The sequence below is a fragment of the Lycorma delicatula genome, chromosome 2 (genome assembly GCF_047948215.1).
Source record: "Lycorma delicatula isolate Av1 chromosome 2, ASM4794821v1, whole genome shotgun sequence".
In the NCBI taxonomy this organism is placed as follows: domain Eukaryota; kingdom Metazoa; phylum Arthropoda; class Insecta; order Hemiptera; family Fulgoridae; genus Lycorma; species Lycorma delicatula.
The window spans coordinates 98,407,675-98,429,117 of NC_134456.1; the positions used below are offsets into that span (position 1 = coordinate 98,407,675).

Consider the following 21,443-nt stretch of genomic DNA (forward strand, 5'->3'; position numbering starts at 1 on the left):
ATATCATGTATTCAATTTTTCAGGTTTGATTTTATATAATGGCCAATTAACAGATGGAAGTGGTGATTTTGTGTCACTTGGGTTGAAAAATGGTGTCCCAGAATTCCGATTTGATGTTGGATCTGGTATGGCTGTAATCCGAGCATCACAACCTATACAGTTAAGCCAGTGGCATACTATTCAACTTCATAGATATCATAAAGATGGTCTGTATATTTTTAATTTTGCTTACTATTTATTTTTAACTATTATAATTATAATAAAAATGTTTTAATTAAATTTGTACATTATTACTGATTACATTATGAAGTTTCCAATTATAGTTCAGTTATACATTATATAGATAATATCAGAAATGAAATTTCACACAAACTACAACGCATGGAATATGTTAATTCACAGATTTTATGTCTGTGGATTATTTGGATGCGTATTCACTCACAGATTCAAAGAATACATTTATACACTGAGTACAACATAACTAACCTTTGTAAAAATCATAGATATAGGATATACATACAAGGACATCAACCACAAGATGAAAATATTGCATAAAAGCCCATTTGGCCAAGAACTAAACAGGTTTCCTAACTGCTTAATGGGTGTATTCATACTGATGCATTGTTATATGAACTATTGTTAATAAGTCAATGGCACTGATTTTATTGATTCCATTATCAGTCAGTTGTGGATATGGAACTTGATTTTTATAGTTCTGAACAAACAAAATTTAAGAAAAAAAATTAAATGTAAATTATTAAAGCATTTGAATCAATCTTCTCAGTAGTTTTCTGTAATTTGGTGTTTGGCTAAGTAATATCATTAATGAAATATTGGTATAAAAATTTATTAAACATATCAGTCATATGTTTAAACATATATTTATCTGGTTATGATGAATATGTTTATTAAAAATTATAATTGAGTGAAACCTTCACAAAACAGAACCTCTTAAAAATGGAAACCTCCTCAAAATATAGTTTCTCATATCCTGGTCTATTAATCTGTTCAAGATGGTAAACTCTGTAATACAGAAACAGAAAAGAAACATCGATTTTATTTTTAATTTCAGGTGTTGAATTTAACCCATAAGACAGAAAGGAAAGGAAAAACAGAGTAGTCAGTAATAAAAATTAAGTGATTAAAAAACAGATTTGTAAAATAATATATCCAATTGGTAACTTATTATATTGCTTAGGGAGAGATATGCTGTCACATTCATGACTCCAATTTCCAGCCTATAAACTGATGGTCATTAATAAAGGATGGTAGTGGGTGATACCTTATGTAAACATGTGTTATATTTTGTCAACAAGTTAATCTTTTCTTAGAATTTCTGTGCATATCAATTAAGAATAATTTTATTCATTGCCATGAACTCTGCGATTGGAAGTTCTAATAGATTTTGTTTTGCCGTGAGCATTTATTGTTGTTCTAGTGTCATACTTTGATTGTTCAATGTCTGTTTAGGGTTTAAATACAGTTGTTGATTATTTTTTTAAATTTGAGAAAATTATCTTGTTAGTTTTATCTTATGTTTTAGGCTAAGTGTATTTCTTATTTTTAAGTGTAACTTTCAAGTGAAATATAACTTACTTGTAGATAAAAATAGATTTTTATATTTGTAAAATGGCTGTGAATGAAAACAGTTCTCACTATCACTCTAATATGTAAAAATTTATACAGTAAATAGTATAATATATACTCTAAAAATTTACAATTTTTAAAAACTAGCAATTAATATAGTCTCTATACAGTATATAAGTTTCTGTAATATTCCTTACATGTATCATTTTATATTCATATCATTCATTCCACAGGACCTTATTTTAAATTAGCTTGATTTTTAATCAAACTGCGATACAAAAACTTCTTGAAAGTTGATTTCTTACTTGGTCTTGTTAGATTGCATTTGAGGAGGTTTTTTATGTTGTATAATGAAAAAATTGTGTTATAATTTTTTTATTTTTCTAAGCGTAATGATTTAATCATTTTATGTAACATAACCTCAGTACCAGCTGCCTACATGAAGGTAAAATTTCCTCAGTTGTTTTAACTTGATTATTGGCTAAACCAGTTTATTAGGTATTTCTTTTATCTTTGGATCACGGGCTTTTATTTTCTGATATTTTTTTCCTTGAAATGTTGCGGATATTGCTGAACAATCACAAGGTAGTTAGTTATAGGATATATAGAGATCATTAATTTCCTCAAATCCAAATTATTATAATTTTTGAATTAAAATTAAAAATTCTTGAATTTTAATAATTTTAAGTTAAAACTATCATTTACTGCTGAAACTAAAATTCTGTTGAGAGTTCTAAGTAATTCTGTTTTTTTCTGTAAAAATGATGATTTTTTTAACACATTTTTTAATCAATCAATGATAATTGTAATTAAATAAATAACAGCTCTGTTCTCCAGGTTATCTGCTAAGATCTATTAATACTTCTTTGATAATTCTACCTTTACTAAATTATTATGTTATATTTGATGAAGTTTTAGTTATCCGTAGGGTGTTATATATTAATTGTATTTAAAAAGTGAAACTGATAAAACTCTAAAATTTACAAGAATTCATTATAACTTATGAACACACATTATATATGAAGATATCTCTGGAATAAATAATTTAAAAAATGAGTGTTTTATATGTATTATTTTTTTTTTTAATGTTTTTAGTTTGGAAAATTAAAACTGTGAAGTCAAAAAACGGAAAAGGAACAAAAATATTTCTTGGACAGCATTTAAAAGTGTTAATAAACAGTGTTAAATGATTGAAAACCCACAGAAAATAATAACTCAAACTGAGGTTCTAAATGAAATGTAGAAGATTGTTATTATTATCTTTTATGACTGCGTAGGATCACTTTAGTCAATCTGTAATCAAAGACTCTTTGATGGGACTGTTTGGGCTTTGCAGTCCTCCTAGTGCTTTTTCATATGTTGTGATATTTGTGCTCTTTCTAGTGTTGAAAACATTCGTGTTGTGAGTGTGAAGAGAGTTTTTGATTTGCTTTTTAATTTTATCTTATCTGTGGTGTCTACTGGTGTAAGGCCAATTTCCTTCAGATCCTGTTTTATTTCTCTGATCCATCTGCATCCTGTCTTGGAGTTTTTTGATTCGTGATTGTACTGTACTAGCTGTTTCAGAAGTCTTGAATTTTCCATCCTCATGATAAGTTCAAAAAATCTTAGTCTCTTCTTACGCATGGTAACAGTGGTGGATTCCAACTTTGTATGCAACTTTGTTGAGCACTATCCACCGTTGCTTGTCTTTCTGGTATTTTTTATTGATGCAGGTTCTTCCGATTCTTCTTTCGATTTTCTGAAGTCTGTCTGTTTGTCTTTGACTATTCGTTCAGGTGGAAAAGTATTTTTGCTGCATAAGTGGTTTCTGGTTTTATAACTGTATTGTTTCTTATTTTTGCTTTTATTGATAAACATTTTTTATTGTAAGTGTACCAGGTTAACTTTTGAGCTTTAGCTAGTTTGTTTCTTTTTATTTAGATTGAGGCTTGTTCGTTTAGATTGTTTGTTACTATTTCTCCAAGGTATTTAAATTGGGTTACTATTTTGATTTTATTACCATTTACATTTACTTCTTTTAATCGTGTTGGTTTTTGGAGCATAATTTCTGTCTTTTCGAATGAAATTTTGTGGCCAGTTTTATTTGCAATGTTTTGACGTTCTAATATCTGTGATTTAGCTTCATCAAAGTTGTTTGCTAGCTGTGTCAAGTTATCGGCGAAACCAAGACAGTTTGATTTGATTTTTCAGCCTATTTTACTTTTGGGGGGCATTTTTTGAGCCATTCCCTCATTACCATTTCTAGAGTACAAATAATAGCGGTGAGAGCCCACCTTGGCACAGTCCTGTTGATCTCCAAAGGTTCCAAGAACTCGCCTCTGAATTTTACCTTTAATTTAGTGTTTGTGAGGGTCAGTTTTATTATGTTTATTAATTTGATATGTAGTCTGAGGTGTCTTAGAATTTTCAGTAGGGATTCTCTGTTTCTTTTCCGATTGTAGTCCATTATTAGCTTGAGACTCATGATCTGATATGGACAACTCCAAGGTCTGAAACCTCCCTAGTATTCTCCTAGTTCTTTCTCAAGTTGTGGACTGAACCTATTGAGGATGATTCTTCAACAGCTATTGATGATCGGCAATTTTTGCTGATCTTCCTGCATGTTTTCAGATCTCTACAAAAGTCTGATCTTCTCCTGCTGCTTTGTAGTTCATCTCACCCAGTGCTTAGTAGACTTTTTTTATTGTGGGAGAGTTGATGTGTTATTGGTGGTGTTGTTATTGGAGTGTTGGTGTTGAGTTTAGGAATTCTGTTGGTTCTTTTCAACTTAGGAGTTTGTTGAAATATTTAGCTAGGCTTTCCGCATTGTCTTTTTTGTTATGAGCCAGTTTACATTTTCATTCTTTATTAGTAAGGTTGGGGGTTTGTATTTTTAGAGCTGATTTTTTAAGTTTTTGTAGTAGTTTCTCAACTGTGTTTCATTGAATTCTTCTATTGACTTCAGTGTGTCTTATGGTGTTGTCTTTTTATTCTCCTTAGGATTCAGGTGATTTCTTTTCTTTGTTTTACTAGATTTTAGAAGGATTTTTCTGATTTTTGGAATTGGTGGAGGAGCCATGCTTGATGTTTTTTTCTACTGTTTCATCACATTCACTGTTCCACCATTGTTGTTTTTATAGGATTTTATTGGGACTAATTCTTTTGCAATTTGTTTAAGGTTGTTGACTAGATCTTCAAGTTTATCTGTGATTGTTATTTTATGGTTACTTTTTGGTAATTTTCATTAGTGATTAGTTCAGTAGAGTCCGTTTTTTTAATTTTTAGGAGCTTGGTTTTATTACTTTTGTTGGGGAATACATTTAATTCTAATTTTGACTAAATAGTGATCTGAGCCTGTGTCTACTCCTCGTAGCACTTTTATGTTGTAGATCTCCTTGTGGTGGTGTTTGTCCATTAAGTCATGGTCTAGTTGCCATTCTCCTTTATTGTAGTCAGATTGTTTCCAGGTTTTGAGTTTTTGAGATTTCCTCTTGAAATATGTGGATTTCAATATTAGGTTGTGGTTTCTGCAGATATCGATAAGTCTCTGTCAGTTTTTATGTTTTTTTTGGGTGGGTCATTTTCCAGTGTTGTCATGTTATCTTCTTTCTCTGCTTAGCTGAGCATTAACATCTCCAATTAATTGTTTAACATGGTTTTTGGGGATGTTATTTATAGTCAGGTCAAGTAGATTCCAGAACTTTTCTGTTTCTTTGCAGTCTCTGTTTCTTTACAGTTATTTTTATTAGTTGGTGCATGGATGTTTATTATAGTGTAGATTTTATTAGGTGCTTTTAGGGTGAGTGTTGAGATTCTTGGGGATGTGACTTGAATTCTTGTATGGAGTTTATTACTTTGAGGCTGACTAAAAAGCCTGTTCCAGACTCTGGGACTTTTTCATCAGTCTCTTCCCAGGTATACCTTTGTAGAGTCTAAATCCTTGAGATTTCATGGCATCCTGGTCGGTGTTTCTTATTTCCTTTAGACCCATGATGAGAATTTTGTGTTGTTCCATTAGGCCAGTTATTATTTTTAGTTTACTAGTCTGCATGAGCGAGTTTACATCATGTGTGGAAATGTAGGTGATTTGCTTTGGTTTGATTTTGGACTTTTTTTTGTTTGTGTGTGTAGTGTTGGCGCATTCCAATGCTTTTGATAGCATGTTATCTTCTGACAGTCCATTGTATCCAAATTCTGCCTTCTCTGAACTCTGGTGTTGCTTGGTTCAGCTGGTGGAGTATTTCTTAAAAGACCTTTCATGGTTGACTGTCAGGGAGTGACCTGTGGTGGGACTAGATCCTAAGTTACAACTCTAGATGTGATCTATTGAGATGCGGTTTGATGATAAATGAAGCTGTGAAGTTTGTTTAGATTCAGTTCACCAAACAAATTTCTCCTGTTTGTTTTGGATATATCCAGGGATAGTTCATGGAGGGTCAATTTGATTTTTGTTAAAGTTATTATTTTGGAGAAAGGTTACAGAGTCTGATCCTAAACATATTATGTCTGTGGATGTATATATCTATATATATTTTATTTATTGGTATATTATATAGCCCTGGTATATGCATTATCATTTTAATCTAAAGTAAATGTAATGTGAATGTAGCTTAAAGTAATGTATCAAACATTTAAGCTGTTTACGAATTTACAAAAAATTATTTTTGTGTAGTAATATTTTAATATTTAATTACGTATTGATATATACCAGATTCCAGCCCAGGTGTTACTCCTAATCTAAATATGGCATTTTTTAAGGAAGATTACTCTTTTAAGCCTTACTCCTTAATTATATTCTCTTTTTTTATTTTAAATATGACTGATGTCAATGTTGGATCATAGTGAAGTTGTAGCAGAAAGATGCCAGCCATTTGATAAATATGAATGTCATTCATTACCATGGTTATACGATTAAATAGTATTACTAGTCAGTTGGCTAATAATGCTAGCTGATCTTTGTGGTGGAGACATAACATATCTATTTCTCATCTGGAAATCCTAGTTTCCAGTCATGTATGGCATTTTTCATGTGCTACAAACTTCATTGTCATCCATCATGATGTCAGCCTATTGTTGTTTTTGAATAAATAATTACTAATAAGTTGTTTTTGTCCAAACAACTTTGTAAAATACAAATAGAACACTCTTTCATTGTCTAACAAATGTGAAACATTTATTTAAGGCAGAATAAAAAAGTGCATATCAGTAGAAAAAGGTAGACCTATAAGTTTGTCAAATCATTCTCTCTCCTTCTCATAGTTCATATCACACTATTATAGTGTGTGAGCTACAACTATGTATCACTGTTTTCTCAAACATCAATTCTTCTTTTAAAATGTATGAAGATTACATGTATAAGACAATCTGTTAAGTTTACTTCAAATTAATAAAGTATATGTTAACAGATTTTGCAAGGCATAATATTTCGTACATTATTTGTATTTTTCTAAGGTTTAACTGTATATTCGAAGTAAGAATTTGAAACTATTATTTTCAGTTTATTAATAAACTAATAATTATTTTATTTATTACTTTTTCAGGCAAAATCTATGTTGATGGTGAAGGACCTTATTCAGGATCTAGTACTGGAAATTTTAAAGGCCTTGATCTGTTACAACCTATGTTCCTTGGTGGTTACCCTGGTATCTCATCCATCCAAAAAGTGACAGGACAAAATTCTGGATTTGTTGGTATGTTAATGTATAACATTAAATTTTACTTAAGTCCATATGATAAAATCTAATCTTGATCTTTTTTATTAAAGAAATAATAATGTCTAGTTGATATATTTTTCTTTTTTAACAAATTATTAATGACATTATTGTCATTAGCTACAAATAAATGCTAACATCATAATAATGCAAGTTGTTGTACCCATTTTTATTTAACTTGGATGCATTTTTCCAAATTACCAAGGAACAACTTATGATTGATTTTCATGATTTTTGCTTTATTAAAAGGCTTGCATTTGCAACTTTCTGTCATCCTAAAGAGAATAAAATGTCTGAATCTTAAAAGTAATTCTATTACTGGTATGTTAGAATATCAAAACTTCTAATAGGTTCATTTCAGATTTACCAGTGAGCTATAAAATCAGTATATTATTTCTTTCTTTTATGAACAAGAAATAATATTATAATTTTATTCTCTGAATGTTATTTGATATAAATTCCCTGAATTAAAAAAAAAACTGAGTAAGAATTATATCTTATATATGTATAAAATTGTTCTCTTATATATATATTATTTCTAGAAGTGCTCTGTTTTTATAGTTGATCCGAAATCATAGTCTAATTTACATATAAGTGTTATTTCTCAGATTATTAAATTTTAATGGATAGAACTTGTGCTTTTGGCAGAAAATATGCAAAAATATGTTTTGTTTTAGAGTTCTATGATTTCTTTGAAGGAAAATGAGCTTTTTACTTAATAAATTTACTGAGACATTCACAATGTAATTTTACCACTTTTCCAATTTTTTTTTTTTAGGATGTATCAGCCGATTAGCTATAAGTAAAGTGGAAGTTGACTTAATTAAAAATGCGATTCAAAGAGAAGGTGTTACCCATTGTGAGACATGTGCTGCTAATCCATGTGATAATAATGGTGTGTGTCAAGAATCGCCTACACAACAAGGATATAGATGTATTTGTCCTCGAGGTTTTAGTGGTAAAAATTGTTCCCATGTTGGTGAACCTTGCTATCCAGGTATAATCTCTTGTTTTATGTATCTGTAGTAAGTTATTATTGAATATTTTGTTTATCCTTATTTATATTAGTTTATAGATAAAAATAACTATTTACTAAAGTAGATCTAAAGAAACTATTCCAATATAGATTGCTGTATTAAATATTTTAAAAATTGTTATGATGATTTTCAGAACAAAACTTTCTATTAAAAGGAAGAAGATGGGTTTTACAATATTACCTGATTGATTTGACGTTGTGTCTCATCGTAATTTTTTTTTTCAGGCAAAATCAGACTCATTGTTATAACACAAGTAGTAACATGTGTGTCCAGAAATATTTATTTTTGCATATCAAATATAGTACTTTTATGATGCATTATTAGTTTGATAACTGTTCTAACAGTTTAGCAAAACAGAGTATACTGTAGTGTTGTTTTATTTCTTCAGCTTATATATATATATATATATATATGTGTGTGTTCAGGTCACTTCAGGTCATCCAGAAACATTCTTCTAAAGTAAATTACGCAACTACAAAATTTAAGATTAAGTGATCAGTTCATTTGTAACAGTCAGTTGCAATCCATTCCTAACCTCTACTCTTTATTTGTTATTCATTGGTAACAGTCAGTTGCAATCCATTCCTAATCTCTACTCTTTATTTGTTATTGTTGATAAATATTGTGTAATAATTTGCCATTGAAGGTGTAATGTTAATGTTGTATGTCTGTTACTGTATTCTTGGGCTTCCATTTTATTATTTATATTTTATTACAAACATTTTTTTAAGTTACTGTTTATTGCATTATTTCACTCATTAGTTTACTTTCAATTAATTCTAAATTTTATTGTACTAAGAGCACCAACATTTGTTTATAGTGATAGTCCTGATTAGTCATAGTTAATTTTTGTTTATTACTCACAATTTATATTTTAAATAGTAAAAAGTCAATTTTTTTTTCTTTTGATGTAATTTCTGCTTCAACATATAGCTGAAAGAAAAGAGTTTGAGTTTAGTAAGTATAAAATGATTGAAGTTTTCAAAGGAGAAATGAATGCAAATGAAGGGGGCAACTAAAAGGATTAACTCAATTGTTCAAACTGTCATGGTAGTAAAGGAACAGTTCGGGTAAGATAAAGAATACTTGCTCTTTAATCTGTACAGTTATTTAGAAGAGTCTAGTCTCATTGTAAAAACATAGTTGATATTACAAGGTTAATGCAGTAACTAAAAGTGTTGATAAAGCTTCCTTAATAAATGCTTGAAGGCATCCTTATGGATGCTACCAATTCTTTCCCTGTTTTACTGAAAGAAATGGTAGAAGTTGGAGGTTATTGCTCTAAAACTATCTCCAGTTTTGGTAGAACAGGAAATATTTAGGAGAAAATACAATGTCAAATTTTCATTGCTGGATAGGAGAAAACTGTGATTTAAAGTGGCAAAGGATCATCTGACATTAATACTGGATGGAAACACACACTGTGACTGCTAACATTTCTGGTTTTATCTGTATAAAAATCTGACACTATTAAAAAGAAATACAAGTTTATATTCAGTTATTTGGTAGCTGAATTTAAAAAAATTGAGTTACTGCATCAGCTTTTTAAGACTGGTCTCAAAACCATTTTATTCTGAAAATCCACTGTTTAAAGTAATTTTAATTATCGATAATAATTGCACTATTCTTCCAACTTCTCCTCTCTTTGTTGGAAAAGTGAATGTTGTTTGCTTACTATCGATCCTTAATTCTGTAAACATTGTAAATTCTGACCTAAATTTAAATTAAATTGAATTGGCTTATTTAAATGGGTAAATTTATTTGCATTTTATTTTATTATAAATTATTTTTTTATATGGATTTCTTAACTTTGACGAACGTTATTTTTTGAAAAATGTAAAAGTTAAATAGCAGCATGATTCATTAGTTATCAAAAATTCCTTCTTGAAATTTTTTAAGAAATATGATATCATGTTTGAAAAATGAACAAACGTTTTCTATACAAAGAGCGTTACGTTTGTGTGAGTACACATACTCACACAGACTTAATAATTCAGAGAAATAGTTGTTGGGTTAGGCTGGTGAGACCATCGGAAAGTGTCAGTTTTGTGTTGGATTTCGACGTGGTTTGTTTAGCGCAGTGAGTATGTTAAGAAAACTAATCAGGAAATTCATAAACTGTGATTTGTACAGAATGCAGGTATGAGAATTTAATGTCAAAGACCTCTCCATAAAAACATTTCATGGATTTATCAGAAATTTATGCTTATCTGTGACTTTTTTTTTTAAATAACGTTAAACAATATTATTATTGAAAATGTAACATGTTATAATGACAAATTATGTTTAAAATTAAAATTAATTTTGGATTGGCCAATTTCTTAGTATTATAAGATATTTTGTTAACTTCTGATGTGTACAAGTAGTTACATAATAGTTTTTCTATGAACTCAAGTAGACTAGTTATGGGAACACCGAGTCAGATATGTTTATTGTCATTTTTCGTTATTTTTATAAGTAATGTGTATTATTCATCGCTGTTAGTAATATTTTTTGATTTGTTGAGTTATTGTAATTTTTTTGTAAAACTCGAGAGAGAGAGAGAGAGAGAGAGAGAAGCATAAGCAACATAGTCCTAGTACATTGTTTCACAAATCCCAACAATAGTAAGTTTATTCTTTAAAAATTATAAAATTTTATTTTTGTGTTCAAGTTAAATTTGATGTTTTATCAGCGCACAAATCGGCTTGCGTATCGAGGAATAATAGAATAATCAAAGCTTAGTATTCTTAAAGTGAATATTGTTATATAAAATGGAATAGTTGTTATATAAAAGGGGAAAAGTTTTTGCCATTGAAAATGTTTGATATTCTGACTCCTGTTTAGATAGTACTGTAGTCTGAATTTTGGCAAAAAAAAACTTGTCCATTTTTACTTTTAATATATCTCAGATCTTAAAATTGGCACTGCTGTTTAAGTTAAACAATTTAGTTAGAACTGTTGACTATTCCTGATTATAATAAGAAACTTCCAAAAATATATTTGAATTTCAAAACCAATGCACACTTAAAATGAAAATGAGCTTTATTTTGAAATAAAAAAGAGGATGCCAATTGTTCTCACACTTACTGAAGGATACGGTATCATTAAATTGAGAATGAAAATTCATGAAGAATTTGATTTTGATGAGTAGTGTGTGGTACTAAAGGTAAGATAGAATGGGTACTGTACGCTCTGAGGATGTGAAGTCCTTAGCAAGAAGTCATTATCCTGCCAGACATGACTTTTAAATCCCAACCTTCATCCATCAATAAATTAAGTACATACTTATCCAGTCAGTGATAAATTACGGAATATTTTTGACCACTTAATTTTTTTTCTCGTGAAATAATGATTAGAAACTCCAGTTGAAAAAAAATCATTGTACAGTATATTATAAATAAAAACAAGTAGAGATTATTATTTACTAGTTTTCTAAATTATTATTATCTTTAATCCAGAAATTACAATTTGAAACTTATTAGAATAAACAGTTACAAAATGTAAGTTTTAATAAAATAACATGTAGTAAAACATTAAATTTTATATTTTTTTTTAATGAAACTGCTTATGTTGGAATGAGCATGTACGAGAAGTGTTTGAATTTAAATTATAATTTCAACTTGGGGCCAAATAAAGAAGCAAAAGCCAAAATTGGTAGCAGTGTTTGATGGGTGAAAAACAATACTAACCTATTCCAGTCATTCAGCACTCAGCTGTTCAAAAATGTGTAGAAAATTAACTGGAATTAATTTTTTTTTAAAGATAAAGAATATGTAGAAAATGAACTGTCTTCTTGCCATCCAAAAACATCAATAGAAGAAATAGCTGACAGATTAATACAGTTATTCAAAATTATTGTCGAATACATTGTGAAATATTACTTCCATACTCAATATGTGTCTGCAATATGGATAGTTGTATCAGAAATCAATTTAATTACTGAAAAGTATGTTTATATTGGATTCCACAAATGCTAACGGATGAACACAAGCAGACATGCCTGCAGGTGGCTTATACATTGTTTGCACACTATAAAAAAAAAGGTGATGAATTTTTACAATCTATTGTCATTACTGATGAACACATCTAAAAAAGTTATTGGTAAGTGGTTTTTATAAATTTCTACTGATGAAACTTAGGTACACTATTTTACCACAGAAAGCAAATCATCATCAATGCAGTGGTGACATCCTTAATCTTCAAAATCGAAAAGCAAAAACTACATTTTCATCTGAAAAAATGAATTCTTCATTCTTTTGGGATACATGGAGAGTTCTATATATCGATTTTGTAACAGAGCGGCATACTATAAATGCCAAGTATTATCAAATTTACTGAATGGTCCAGTAAAAAGCCATTCAAAACAGGTGGGGAAAAAAGTCAACATTCTGTTTGTTTTTTTACCTCATGTGGCCACTCAAACAGTGGCTACAATCCATGAATTAAAGTGGACGATTTTGTAACATTTCCCTTGTAGTCTGTACCTTGAACCTTTTGACTTCCATGTGTTTGGATCCTTAAAACAAGCTCTAGGGAGTAAAAAGTTTTGTTCCAATGAAGAAGTCTGATGCTGTTCGAAAGTGGATCTTTTAGCAGCTACAGGAATTTGTTACTGAAGGTTTTATGGAAGTTATTAGAAAGATAATAGTATAATTTATGGCCTTTCTGCTTTATATGATAAAATAATTACTCAAAAAGCCCACTGAGCTGGTTTAGTGGTTAACTCTTCGTTGCAAATAATTTGTTTAACAGATGATTTTCTAAGTCAAAGGTTCTGAGGCTCAAATCCTAGTAAAATGTAGTTGCTTTTATGTACAGATTTGAATACTAGATTCTGGATACCAGTATACTTTAGTGATTGGGGTTCAATTGACCACACTTTTCAGGAATGACTGGCCTTAGTCTGTAAAAGACTATACCTCATTCATATGTCGTACATTTCATTCTCATCTCATGGGCCATGGGGTGTTGCTTATTGTTCACTAGTTGAACAGAGTGCAATGTACACAATAGGAAAATAAACTAATTTTAATTTTGGTAATCTTAATGATTTTTGAGATATTAAGCTTAAAATAAAAATCCTAAAAGCTGAAAGTTTTAATAATTCTCCAATTGTAGCATTAATATTTCTACTGATATTAATTTTTGTGAATTTTTCTATTGCATTCTTTATTTGTAATGTAATATTTTAAAAATAATATTAAATCTACCATTTAAAGTAACCTAACAAATGATTTTTTAGAATGGAGATCACTGTATGTAATCAGGATTATGAAACTGTGAGATCATAAATTTGTATAGTTTTAAAAGTGTGGGTTCAGTAGAAATGTGAACTGGTATACATTCATGTATTTACTGATTGTATATATACATATACAATCAGAATATTCATACTGAAGTTTTTTCTTTTATTGAATTTGTTAGGAACATTTTTCATTTAATATACAAAGTCAGTTTTGGAGTTTTTATGTGCATCGGTTTACAAGGAAGCTGTGAGGAATGAAATAATAGATAAAGGAAATCTAAACTATAATGCTTTGCTCACCTAATAGGTATATTTATTGTAATCTTTTTATTTTTACTTTCAATTAGTTTTGTACTGTTTATTCATTTACAGGTGTCTGTGGAAGCGGGAGGTGTGTCAATTCTGAAAAAGGATTAGAATGTTTGTGTCCTCTTAACAAAGGAGGTAGACATTGTGAGCGAAGTATTATAGTGGGTGAACCAGCATTCGGTGGCAATGCGTATTTGGCATATCCAACTCCAAAACCTATGCATAAGTAATTATATTTCTGCTAATTAGTTTTTAATAAACTCAAAAAGAGTTCTGTCTAGAATTTCTGAGAAAATCAAGATACATATAATACAGTGGATTCCAGTTAATAGGACCATTGGTTATTTGAGGCAGCCGTTTAATTGAGGCATTTTTGTTAAAATGGAAACATATTGGTATAATTTATGTAAAATTATGCTGGTTTAACAGTCCAAAATGCCGCTTATAAGGCCCACTAGCATGTTTGTTTCTTTCTTTTACTTCTAAGATATCACAATTTTATTAGTAATTTAAATCACTTCACTCTTGTTGAATGTTGTATTGAGGGAGGTAACTTTCCTTCTATCACTGGTCTGCACAATACATAGGGCATGGCAACACAGATGACATCATGCAGTTATGATGAAGCAAATGTTTTTATTTTCCTCATTGCGAGTCCGTTGTTCATTGTGTATGTTATTGTTTTTCCATAATTATTTTTAATCACTTTTGCTTATCTTTTTAATTTCGTTAATCGTTTGATTTTTTAATCACCTTTATCTTTTTACTTTGAAGTGTTAGTTTAGTTAAAAGTGTGTTCATAATTTATCCAATTTGTCACCATGCTATGTAAAGACATCATATCGGCAGAAAGAATTGCTTTGTTAGACAAAAACGTTATCCACCATACACTAGTCAGCATAAACTTGCAGAAGTACTGGGAGCATCAAAAACTACAATAGCTCAGATTATACAGCAAGAAGAAACTCTTCGCAGTGAATGCTCTAACAAACGTGAAGGAGAAGGAGCTTCTCAGAAAAGAAAATGTGAAGGAAAGGACCCACTCGTTTCTTCCATTACTAGTGGAGGAGTAAGTGTCAGTGGTCCTATGCTAAAACAAAAAGCAGAAGAGCATTGTGCTTTTTTTGCAACAGATGGTTGGTTGTCGTGTTGGAGATGGAGACATGACATAAAATTTAAATAGCTCTTGGTAAAAAGGCAAGCACTGATACTGACAGAGCCAAATCATGAAAGAGTTCTAAAGTTCCTAAAATAATGAAGAAATATTCACCCAATGACATCTATAATGCAAACAAACCTGTTTTATCGTGCTACGCCTGGTGGGTCTCTCTGTTACAAACACATCATGTTATCTGGCTAAAAAACCAATGATCAAATTACTGTGCTTTGTAGCACGAATATATCTAGCAGTGACAAATTCAAACTTCTTGTTATTGGTAAAGCAGGTAAACTATGATGTTTAAATGGATTAGAATGGAGAGTTTACCTATGTACTACTATTGTAATAAAAAAAACCTGGATGATAGGTCTAATTCTTTGTGATTGGCTGAGTGCGTGGGACAACAAGTTAGAGAAAAAATCAAAAAAAAGATTTGCCTGTTTATTGATAACTGGTGCTGCTCATTCTAATTTAAATTTACGAAACATTCAAATTGAATTTCTGCCACCGAATATGAGTTTAATTCAAACATGTGACATGGAAATAATAAAAATTTTTAATTTATTTACTGAAGTAAACTAATAAGTAACATTTTACAAGAGATTGAAGGAAATACATTGACTTCTTCGGTTACAGATAAAGATGTTTATGCACATGTAAGTTAGTTCCAGGCTATTCAGTTTGTACCCGATAATTGAGATGAAGTGAAAAGTAACACTACCTTGTACTTGTAGACTACCTACCTTTGTACACTAAAGATGATTGTTTTCAAGTTGAAAAACTTTTCTGTTGTTAGTATTTATTTACGTTGGTTTTAAAATTAAATACAGTATAGTGTATTACCTTGATTTTTTAATTTTGTAGATTTTAGTTTTATAATTTACAAAGTTTTTTTTTGTAATTTTGTTTTGGTTGTGTTGATTGTGTATATAATAATTTTTTTAAACTGTTTGTTTTCAGAATAAAAATGGCTCTGAAATTAAATCCAGCTACTACCTCTGATAGTATTTTACTCTATAGTGCACAAAATGATTATGGTCTGGGCGACTTTGTATCCCTCAGCATCAAAGACCAGCATATTGAATTTAGATTTGACACTGGTTCCGGTAAGAAATTATTTCATCTTACTTAAGTTACTGATATAATTTTATCTGGACATTAATAAATAAGTATTTATATTACTGTTACTAGTTTATCAGCCATAAAAAATAAGATAATTATTTCTATAAATAAATAAGATTTGTAATGTAATTCTTATTTAGACATACTATGTTTTATGAATAGATGATACTTTCATTAACAATAAAATTAGTAATTTTTAGTTGCCTGTTTTCTAAAATTTTGGCTGTATGTTATGACAAATTTTTATGGTACAACCAAATTGATTTTGTTTAAAAGATCAAATCATTTTGCTTAGTTCTAAATCACCTTAATATAATGCTAAGTTTTATTATGTTATTATTAAATTCTAATTTTATTTTTGTAAATTAAATTTAATATTACATCTTGAGGCTACTTCAGAAAGTCAGAATGAGTTTTCAGGATAGAAAAATATGCTGTTAAATAATGTTCTAACTGCTATGATCCGCATTTACTGGTATCTAAGGGTAAACATGAATCATAGTAACAGATTAAGTAAATTAAAAATTATGTTAATTTTTGAAATAACATATTTATAAAAAAAAACTTTATTGAAAAAATAACAATATTCACTTTTTCAGTCTCAACAACAGAACTTTTATGTTTCACAGAATAGTACTTTGGCTTACAAGAAAAGTCTTATTATGCTTTCGTAATCATTCTTTGCAGAAAAGATAATAGTAATTATTATCTTAATAACAACAATGATATTATTTTAATTGTAACATGAGTATTTGATTAGTTTTCAAGGACATTACTTGCACAAAATCTAAAATAATAAATTCATAATTAATATTATTTTGTTAAGTAGCTTATTTGAATTTAAATAGTACAGTGTTCTCAGTTTGTTACATCACTCCCCAGTTTACTTCCTGCTCATTTCTTGTCAAATTATGAAAAAAGCACCTTCATCGGTACTCAAATCAATGAATTCAAAGAGTCTTGACAGTAAACTCTGAGAAAGTTACAGCGTAATTTATTGTTTTTAATTGTAAATTGTATCCTGGAAAACTTTAAACAAGTTTGGTGTATACTTTCCTTTATAATTTCTTAATTCTTAAAACTATCTCCTTTACTTAAGCTTTATAAGAGATTCACTGATCTAGTTAGAAAAAATGATTGTTATAATTTTACAAAAAATTATTTTCAGGTCCTGTAATCTTACGTAGCAAGCAAGAAATCCATCCTGGTCAGTGGATTACTGTATCGGCAGTTAGAGATCACAGAGAGGGAAGTCATCAAGTCCACAGTAAATTAATAGTTAATGGTCTTGCACCTGTTACTGAAAGTACACCTGGCAAGTTACGTGGTTCTGGCCTGAATTTACGTACTCCTCTATATGTCGGAGGATATGACAAACACCATATCAAACTTGCTCCAGGAACTGGAGTTTCAGAAAATTTCCATGGTTGTATATCGGAAGTAAGTATTACATATTAAAAAGTAAAGTTGAAATATATAATACACTATCAGATGTACTAAGTTTTTTAGTTCAAAATAGGGATATGAAATCTTTGTTTCTGATACCGACAAGAATATGAATTTTACTCAAAAAGAGGCTACAAGATAGACCTTCCTAGATTCCCTATCAGAAAAAGCCATATCCTAAGAAAATTAAATTTATATTTCAGAAAAAATAAAAACAATAACCAAGATTTCTTCCAACATTCCAATATCTATAACAACATTCTAAATCCACTATGAGGATTATACTTGCTATTATTGATGAATGGTTGATTGAAGTGAGGTCCTGCTTTAATTAGACCTTTTGGCAATATAGGTGTGCCTTTATGACACAGTTATAGCCAGATGAAAGTTTCTGATTTTTATGAAATTTTGTAGTAAAGAATCTTTACTATGAAATAGAACAACATAGGTACAACAATTTTTCAACTTTTTCTATTTCAAAGTTATAGCCAGCACAACTGTAGTTCTTATAATTTGAATTAAAATGTTTTAAAGAGTGATCTGATCAAATTTTGAAACCTGTTTTCTGTAACATTAAATGTAACTCATAAAAGAGTGTAAAAGTGCATAGAATGTTATCAAACTTGCCCATCTCAGTGTATATGTGTTGCGCAGCGTCTCTATTATGGCCTTCAATCACGCCGCGTCACTTTGTTTAGTTCTGAACATGCATCTAGCATGTAAACATGTCTACAACAATAGCATCTCCCGCCAAGTCTGAAGTGCGTGCGGTAATTCGATTTCTTCAGGCTGAGGGGTGTAATGCAGCTAAAATTCATTGACGAATAAGTAATGTGTGTGGTGAAACTTCAATGAGTGACAGCAAAGTGCGACAATGGTGCTGGAACTTTAAAGCAGGACGTGCAGATGTTCATGATGCAGGTGGTCAGGGAAGAAAGCAAGTGTCAACCGATGATCTCGTTGAGCGAGTGGATGAGGCAATTCGAGAAATTCATTGGTTCACAATTTCTGTATCAAGTGATTCGTTTCCTGAAATTTCAAGGTCAGCTCTCTACACCATTGTGAGTGAGAGACTTCAGTACCGCAAACTGTGTGCAAGATGGGTTCCCAAGATGCTGTCCGACCATCACAAAACAATGCGAATGGACGCCTCTCTAACAGCGCTACCACAGTGAAGGAGAAGGTTTTTTGAACAAAATTGTCTCAGGGGACGAGACATGGGTCCATTTCGAAACTGAAGAAACAAAAGAACAATCCAAACAGCGGATGCATTCCCATTCTACCAGTAAACCAAAGAAGTTCAAGCGAACCTTCTCCAACAGAAAGTGTATGGCTACTGTGTTCTGGGGCCGGAATGGAGTTCTCTTGGTGTGGAATTCATGGAACGTGGCATGACCATCACTGCAGCCTCATACTGCGTGACTCATCAATATCTACTACGAAGGGCAATTCAGAATAAGCAGAGAGGAATGTTGTCATCAGGCATTGTCTTTCTCCATGACAATGCTCAGCTGTAACAAAGAAGCTCCTGCAGTGTTTTCGTTGGGAAGTATTTGATCACCCACCATGCAGCCCGGACTTGGCTCCATCTGATTTTCACCTCTTTGCTCACATGAAATGCTGGCTAGGAGGACAACATTTTGGCACAGACATCAAGTTGCAGACCAGCGTAGAAACATGGCTGAAAACACAGGTGGCTCCGTACTATGACGAGGGTATTGTAAAGTTGGTACCACACTACGACAAATGTCTAAATCGGAGTGGTGACTATGTAGAGAAATAGCATAACTATGTAAGTACTTGTTACAAATAAAAATTTTTTTATTTTCACTTTAGTTTTAATTTCGTGACCGATCGGACCTTGAAAAAAAAATAACCCTCGTATTAACTTTATTCTATTTTTATTTTATATACCAAAGTTAAAAAAAAATTGAAAAATAATATATAAATAAAAAGCTGACAACTCAGTTGTAGGACTTCACCATCATGCAGCTTTTTTCTGATGCATGCCTTACACATATAACTTAATTAAAAATATATCTATCATTTTATTTAAATATAATATTTTTTGTTTATTTAATTTGACGATTAAAGTGTGCATGCACGCCGTATTTCATTCACATTGGTATGGCAGCACTAGCAGCCACTTTAAATATGATTAATTTATTTAATTCTATTGCTCACTTTTTTTTACACCTCTACTCCCCTGGGCCGGATAAACAGTGAAGTATTACTCAGCCCAGGAGAGTGTTCTTTTAACTCTAAGGAGGCCTCCCGACCCACCAGCAGTATGTCTGGCATGGACTTACTGCCCCCCTCCCTCACTGGGTTGAATTTTTTTAGTAAGCTACTAAAAACCAGGCAAACCACTTATTCTTGCCTGGCTTGAACTTTCTTCCCATTAGCTTTCCAAAGTATTGAAACTGTTTCTGCTGTTGTTCTGTTTAACAGAAAACAGACTTTGATGTTGGCACATTGCTCCTTTAAGTTGTCTATCACAAAATTGCCGAAAGCATTGGAAGGAGCTTAAAAAAACAGTCACTGTGTCCACTGCAATGGTTTCTCATGAATGCTACCTGGCGAACTGAGCAGGGAGAGAGTCTAGTAAACATGCCTAACAGTGAGCACTGCCAACCCACATGCCTACAAAGAATATTTCTCTTTTTTTGGGTACCCCCCATAGCGATAGTAAGTATTTAACATTTGAAGGACTGCTTCCAGTAGTGGAAAATTCATATGCAACAGATTATAGATAGAGTAGAGGAGTATATTAAAGAGGATTATAAACAATTTGTAAAATTGTAATAATAACCACATTTTTACACTTGTCTTTTTCATCGATACTATTTTTATTGTTTTATTGATGAAGCTGGTAATATTATTGTTTTTTAATTTTAGGTAGAGCTGTCTGGGCTTGATTTACATTTGCTTAGCTCAGTGGTAGAATCATCAAATGTTGAAGAATGTTCAGAAATGTATGGAGATGCATGCCAGTTGAATCCATGTCAGAACAATGCTGAATGTAGACCTTCATCTCATCCACCTCGTTACATCTGTGAATGTAGACAAGGATTTAGGTAAGTACCTGAATCTTTGGAATATTTGTACTTCGAATTCCTTTCATTTTCCCTGTAAGTTGAGTCAATAATTTATTACACCATGTGAACTTATTGCGATCCAGTCTACTGAAAAAATCCATCAAGAGAGAAAAAAGTTGATGTAGCAGAGCAAGCTAGCTAAGCCACTTGCCCAAGCTTTACTTTCCCCACCTCAGTTGGAAGTGGGCAGGAGAATTAACGTTATTATTTTATTTCTGTCATCCTATACTTTTGAACAACCTTTTCATCATCATTTGGTAAAGAACTAGTCATGTAGTAGTACAAACTGTCTGATGAGATCTTCGATTCACCTTCCAATGCTGTATTGGAAAGTGAAGCATTTTACCACCAAACAATGTTCCTTTTCTTTTTCAACAGAATGCATTTTTTAAGGAACAGATGGTGCCTTAAAGATATTACTATTAAAGATTATTATATCTATGAACCTATGAAAGTACAGTGTTAATATCAATTTTCTGTTGAATGAATATGGCATCAGTTTTTTTATCATAATTAATATACTTGTTAAAAACAGTATTTTGCTGTAAAGTAGAGTATAAATAAATCTAATCTATTAATCTGTTTAGAATCTATTGGCCAACAAAAGATTACTACATCTTAATCAACAAAAGATAATGATTGTTCAAATAATTTCTTAACATTTAAAAAGTGTAACTCAAAATAAAGAAGATTAAACATTTATGTGTATCATTCATTAATTGCATAACTTTTTTTTTGGTTCATGTATTAATTCACCATAGAAGC

The 21,443-nt window shown here is 30.7% G+C and overlaps 1 protein-coding gene across 15 annotated transcripts in view; it reads left to right on the plus strand.

Annotated features, from left to right (window-relative positions):
• trol (terribly reduced optic lobes) overlaps positions 1–21,443 on the plus strand; it is a 1,106,314-nt gene that overhangs the window by 1,056,570 nt on the left and 28,301 nt on the right. For all 15 annotated transcript variants that reach the window (XM_075355875.1, XM_075355878.1, XM_075355883.1 and 12 more), the window contains 7 exons: positions 24–206; positions 7,110–7,259; positions 8,059–8,277; positions 13,917–14,079; positions 15,973–16,118; positions 17,303–17,574; positions 20,479–20,657. In XM_075355875.1, the coding sequence (XP_075211990.1) occupies positions 24–206; positions 7,110–7,259; positions 8,059–8,277; positions 13,917–14,079; positions 15,973–16,118; positions 17,303–17,574; positions 20,479–20,657 (1,312 nt within the window). The remainder of the gene's footprint in view (positions 1–23; positions 207–7,109; positions 7,260–8,058; positions 8,278–13,916; positions 14,080–15,972; positions 16,119–17,302; positions 17,575–20,478; positions 20,658–21,443) is intronic.